Source organism: Triticum dicoccoides, chromosome 7B (genome assembly GCF_002162155.2).
Source record: "Triticum dicoccoides isolate Atlit2015 ecotype Zavitan chromosome 7B, WEW_v2.0, whole genome shotgun sequence".
In the NCBI taxonomy this organism is placed as follows: Eukaryota; Viridiplantae; Streptophyta; class Magnoliopsida; order Poales; family Poaceae; genus Triticum; species Triticum dicoccoides.
In genome coordinates this window covers 752762205-752768780 of record NC_041393.1, presented here as the reverse complement: position 1 = coordinate 752768780, position 6576 = coordinate 752762205, and the positions used below count along the sequence as shown (strand labels likewise).

The window sequence follows — 6576 nt, the reverse complement described above, 5'->3', positions numbered from 1 at the left end:
ATCTCTCGCATCCCGCAGTCGAGTCAACAATTTGATCAATGCGAGGGAGAGGAAAATGATCTTTCGGGCAGGCCCGATTGATGTGCTTGAAATCAATGCACATTCGGAGTGAGTTGTCCTTCTTAGGGACCATGACGACATTAGCGAGCCACTCGGAGTGGTATATCTCTCGTATAAATCCTGCCGCCAATAGTCGAGCCACCTCCTCACCAATAGCTTTTCTCTTCTGGACGGCGGACCGCCGAAGATGTTCCTTGACTGGTTTTGCTGCTGAGTCGACTCTAAGGCGATGCTCAGCCAGTCCCCTGGGAACACCCGGCATGTCAGCAGGCTTCCATGCAAAGATGTCCCAGTTCTCACGGAGGAACTGGATGAGCGCTTCTTCCTATTTCGGGTCGAGTGTTGTGGAAATATGGGTCGGAGTTGCATTGGGGTCGGTCGGGTGAATGTGGACGGGTTTCGTCTCACCAGACGACTGAAATGCTGACTCTGTGGCAGGCTTCTTGGCTCGCAGCAAATCACTCGGATCTGCAAATCACCAAGTTGGCCAAACGTGCCTCCTCCAAGGCGCGAGCCTCGGGGGTTTCTCCCGCATGGGAGTATGCAGGGCATCCATGTTCCTGCGGCGAAGTTCTTCCCTTTGCAGGGAATTAAGTGGCTCGGGTTGGTACTCCTCATGGACTTGAGCGGGGTCGCCCCCGCCGTCTACCCCGTCGCCGCGGGGATAGCCGGGAGGACTACGAGGTCCGTCGACCATCAAGACCTCCGCCGCTGGATCACTGCTATCGCACTCGGATGCAGTCTCTACGGAGCCAGTCGACAGATCGAACAGGCCGTAGAGGGATTGGTCGGGCTCGATTGCCGCGACTTGGGTGGTGGCCGTCTGGCGTGCCACCACGTGCCTCACCCACCGCTGAAGCCTCGACCGACCAGAACGCTTGCGCTGGCGGGAGACATGGAGGGATGACGACAGAGGAGTCGACCGATATGGAGTCGACGGTTGCCGCAGCAGAACGCCGCGGACACATGTGCGAAAGTGCGTCGCACCACGGACGGGGAGCGCATCGATGTCGAGTGGAGCCTCCTGAAGCCAAGCGGAATCGTCGGCGATGAAGGTGAGAGCACCGAGACGGATCTCGCGGCCCTCGACCAAAACTCCACCAGCAACCATGATGAAAGTGATCGGAAGAAATGCAACTTCTCCAAAAAATCGCTAAGACACCTGCCCCACGGTGGGCGCCAACTGTCGTGGTTCTAAGTCTGACAGTAGAATGGGGGGTAGGTATGGAGAGGCAAGATCCTAGCTATGGAGCAGTTGTGAACACAAGGATGTACGAGTTCAGGCCCTTCTCGGAGGAAGTAACAGCCCTACGTCTCGGAGCCCGGAGGCGGTCGACTGGATTATGTGTGTGTGAATTACAGGGGTGCGAACCCTTTACACTGAGGAGGGGGGTGGCTTATATAGTGCCTGCCAGACCCCTCCGGCCCTCAGTAATGCGGGGTTTAAAGTACATTAAGTCTAAGTGTTATTGGTAACGTCTTACATAAAGTGTCCTAAATGCTATAAAGACTACTTAATTACAGACCGTTTGGATGTAGAGTGCCTCTTGATCTCCTGATGGTCGAGTGAGTCTTCATGGTCGAGTCTTTCCAGTCTGTCGAGTGAAGTCCCTCTTGGTCGACTGGAAGGCAGTTTCTTTTGAGAGTGTCCTTGGGTAGGGTACTTAGATCAGGTCTATGACCCTACCCTAGGTACATGACTTCATCACTCGCTACCCCCAAAAAATGCCAGTAATCGACGCCAAAGCTCTCCGTCCTAAACTCCCAATGGACAAACTTATGGAGGATCGGAACACGAAAAAGCAGCTCAAACAAGAAGCATGCCATCGCCGTCCCTACCAGAAAAAAAATTAACCTAAACTACTACCCAGAGCAAAGGCACCGGGATATTTCTCCCCGCACCAGCCATCTAAGTAGCAAGCAGAGAGGTGGCGGACCCACAAGCTCACCGATGAACTTTGGAGGGGAGGAGTGCCCTATCCGCCAGTCACATATCTCCACACGACCGGCCATCTGAGTAGCAAGCGGAGGGGAGGTGCATCCGCGGGCTAACCAACGAAGTTTGGAGGGGATGAGTGCCCTGTCCGCCAATCCCGAGAGGATAGAGAAACCCTAAACTGACCTCTGTTCTGATACAGGACCCCGTTGTTTAATTTAGTTACTGTTCGTTTTTTCCCCTCAATTCTTTCACCGTGAATCCACGCGAGAACAAAAGGCTGGCCTCCCAAAAAACTTAGCAAAATGTGACAACTCTTAGCCGCATGGCTTTTTCAGTTAACAGCGAGAAACAGTTCGTCCCCACTCTTACAACAACTATCCTCCTCCCACCCTGTGAAGTCTGTAACTCAGGTGTGTAACAGAACCACAATCCAATTTCGGGCTACATGTTTACAAACGATACCACCAATGACAACAAAAAATTCATCACACCAGGACTGGCTAGCAGCACCCGAACCGGCTCGTCTGCTTCTGGCCGTCTTTCGAGTCACCGTCGTCGATGCTCACCCTGTTGAGGGATAGCTCGGCCTTGTATGAGTCGGAGTTCAGGATCTTCCTGCTCACGCTGCTGTAGATCTCCTTGATGACGAGCTCGAATGCTGTGTTGACGTTCGTCGAGTCCAGAGCTGAGGTCTCCATGAAGAAGAGTCCCTCAGACTCGGCAAGTGCTTTGCCTTCCTCCACTGGCACTTCACGGATGTTGTCCAGATCGCATTTGTTGCCCACCAACATCTTGGCCACCGTGGTGTCAGAATGTGCTGCATTGGATTCGAGGATAGATTTCCGTTACTTCAGCAGAAATGCAGGCAATATGCGAAAAGGAGAATTATTCTATACGTACTAGCTAATATCAAAGAAAACGCAGCTGTAAAACCCATAAGTGCAGGGAATGACTTGTCACGACTGCACAAGGGACATGTAACAAATCAAGCAGTTATAGCCATCAAGCAAGAAAACAGAACCATGGAAAGTAGAAAATGCGTCCAGGGGACAAAAGGCGAAAGGTAACACATGACAGATCATTCCCAAGGGATACGATTTGTTTGCTTTTAGGTTGGCAAAATGAAACCAAACAATCAAGTATATCACTAGTAGTTGGATGGTGCAAGAAACTAGCACCAAGAAAATCATAACATATAGTGTTACCAACCATCATAAGCACAATGTTATCGATTCAACAGTGCCTATCATATATGATACCTTCTGATATATCCATTATCCACACCTATGCAATCTAACTATTTTTACCATCCAAAACCCACAAAAGCATTGCGCACTTCTGGGGGTCAAGCATAAGCAAAAGCTCATATCATTTTCAATTCAGTCTATAAAATGTATGCTGAGACATACTGTACAAGAGTTCTGAGAAACTGCTTCAAAACAAAAACAAAAAAATGGCACAACACAAACAGTGCAAGTGACAAAATGAAAAATTGTCGACCGTCGTGTTATGCTAGTATCTTCCAATAACACCGTGGTGCTTGTTTAGTCCGTTTCAAAACTTTGTATGCCAAATAACAATAGGTAGCTAGGATAATTAGGATGCATTGTTCTTTCTCCTGAGTTTCATGGCATGCCAATTGACAGTAAAACACAAATTGCAACTAGAGTCAAAGATACATTTGTTCAGCCTAACGCAATTGTGTTATGACTTATGAGCATAGCTTTCTCTTACACCAAGCTTTGCCTTCTGGTAGTCGCACATCCTAGATAAAGTCGCCATGTACATAAAAGGAATGAACCAAGACAATGCATCTTTCTATGCCGGTCGACTGTTTCCAACAGCAACAAGTGAAATAATTGCCTAAGAAGGGAAATGAAGAATAAATGGTGGCCGGCATCCATAAAAAAGGTTTGTCCTCAAACATTAATAAGGAACTTAAAGCGTGACTGGAATCATAAAGGTTTGTAACAAGAGAATGGAACTCATGCGGTTGCAAAACTTGCAACAACGATATCGATAAAGCATAATCAGAGCAATTAGAGGATGTCGATCAGGACAATTCTGGAGTTTCTACACACAACAACAGACAACCAGACAACGGTAACTATGTCTAGGAACATCTTTAACACCGAAGAACTCAAGCTAAGCAGCCTCCAATGTCAGGAGTTCGAAACTGCAAATAGTTCACCACAAATTAGCAGTCCTGGGTCCTGACTTCTCAAAAAAAAAAGTCCCGAGAATAACTTCTATACTTGTTTCCATAAACAAGAAGGGATTGCCATCTACTTCAATGCCGAATCCAAAACAAGCAACTAGCACAGAAATTACAGTCACCCGACGTGGTCCTTACATCCACTCCTCAAACATTCCGCAACAAGCCTTTATATGAGGACTCAGATCCAGATTCAGGACAGGTCTCCCAACCCATCCGGTGTGACAATTCTACTGCTATGCACTCCTACTTAATAACCCAATCAATCACCATCTAGGCGTCTACAAGCTAGGCGCGAGTACTGGTGTCCCTTTCGACGCCGACCAGGACCAGCTCAGATCTACACGATCTTACCAAATCTACTTTTTTATGGGAGTTTTAATAAGGAGTAAATTGATCCAAGCTCACAGACAGTACAAGCCGTAAGCAAGCATGGGAGCTACGTAATAATTGATTAAGCAAGGAAGGAAGCAGGCGGGCGGGCGGAGAGGGTGCGTACTGTTGAGCTCCTGGAGCCATCGGCCGACGTTGTCGAATGTGCCCCGGCGGGAGATGTCGTAGACGAGGAGCGCGCCGAAGGCCCCGCGGTAGTAGGCGGAGGTGACGGCGCGGAAGCGCTCCTGGCCGGCGGTGTCCCAGATCTGGGCCTTGACCTCCTTGCCGTCGATGTCCATGCTCTGCGTCTGGAACTCGACCCCGATGGTGGCCTTGGAGTGGAGGTTGAACTCGTTGCGCGCGTAGCGGGAGAGCAGGTTGCTCTTGCCCACCGCGCTGTCCCCGATGATCACCACCTTGAACAGGTACTCCTCCGCCTCCCCGTCCGAGTCGTCCCCCATCCTTGGGTGTCTCTAGCTCGCAATCCCTCGAGCTCGGAGGCACCGCCTTTCCGCTTCCGTCGTCTCGGCACGCTCGGGAGCTCTGGCGAGCGGCTGCTGGGGAATGTGCGGGATTTGTAGTGGCGTTTTGGGGGGAGGCGGGCAGCGGCGCGGTGGGTTTTGACCGAACGCGCACGCCGAGGCCGAGGTGCTTTTGCTGGGGTGGGGTGGGGTGGTGAGGGAAGCGCCGAAACCATAGAGTTACGAGACGAGTGGGTGGCGAGTGGGACGCACGCACCGGCACGGCACGGCACTGCTAGCGCGGCCTCGGCGGTGGACCGGGGGGCCGCGAGTGTTGGCGGCGGGTCCACGGTGTCGGTGGGACGGGTGGAGGCGTCGTGCGTGATGCGGTGCGGGCACGCCTGACGTGAGTTGGCGGCCCGTTGTTCGCTGGGCGAGACAGCTTGGAGGCTGCTCCGGTTCCAAGCCACAGCTAATCGCAACAGGAGCAGTATGTGGTGTGGTGCGGACCATGTCCCATGTCACTCTTGTTTCTTTGGGGATGCAATTCAGGTGCACGATTCCATTCAACGATTGGTCTTGATCATGCACGTCGGAAAGGGAAAGTGCCATTATAGGAATTCCGATTACGGAAATGTTAACAAATGTTAACGGCCGACCGCTCGTCAAGGGGTCAATCCGGCGAACACGCCCTCTTCCCTGGGTTTCGGTGCACGGATCTTGGCGTGCACGAATCTTGGCATAGGGATAGAAGGAAGACACGTTAGATTTTAAACTCGTCCGCAGTGATACAAAACCCAATGTATTTCTTTTCAAAACACAGCTGCCCACTGCAATAGCTAGTGACATCAACCTACACATAGGAGACATAGGATTGAATCCCGTTCCTCCTTTTTTTTATGGCAAAAGATAGTTTTATTTCCTTAGGTAGTACTCCCTCCGTTCCGAAATATTTGTCTTTCTAGACATTTCAAATGGACACAATATACGGATGTATGTAGACTTATTTTAGAGTGTAGATTCGCCCATTTTATCATGTATGTAGTCACTTGTTGAAATCTCTAGAAAGACAAATATTTAGGAACGGAGGGAGTACATGACAATTTTTCTAAAAGAAAATAACATGGCAGTTTTTATAATTTTTTGAACTTTGTCACATGGCAAATTTAAACTTTTTTTTGTAATGTTCACAAGTCAAGTTTGTTTTTGTACATGTCATTTTTATTATTAAGAAAATGTCATTTTTATCATTAAGAGGATTTCATTTTTATTATTAAGAGGATGGCATCTTTATTTCCTAATGCTCACAAGTCAAGTTTGTTTTTGTACATGGCATTTTTATTATTAAGAAGATAGCCAACTTTGAAATTCTTTTGTATTGGTCCGTGGCAAAAACAAAGAACAAATGTTCTCACAAACATGTCTTTTTTTATTGCACAGTGATATGGCACAAAACATCTCGTGAACAAAATTCATAAAATATCAAATATGTCACTCGTAATTCTTTTCTGAAAACTTTTTGTAGG

At 48.9% G+C, this 6576-nt stretch overlaps 1 protein-coding gene across 1 annotated transcript; it reads right to left on the bottom strand.

The window, feature by feature from the left end:
* Window positions 1-2277: 2277 nt before the first annotated feature.
* LOC119337351 (ras-related protein RABA5c-like) lies at window positions 2278-5269 on the bottom strand. The gene is made up of 2 exons (XM_037609466.1): window positions 4714-5269; window positions 2278-2816 (listed from the first exon to the last, which is right to left on the bottom strand). Exons 1-2 carry the CDS (start codon window positions 5048-5050, stop codon window positions 2500-2502), a joined length of 654 nt encoding a protein of 217 aa, XP_037465363.1. The 5' UTR covers window positions 5051-5269; the 3' UTR covers window positions 2278-2499.
* Window positions 5270-6576: the final 1307 nt, after the last annotated feature.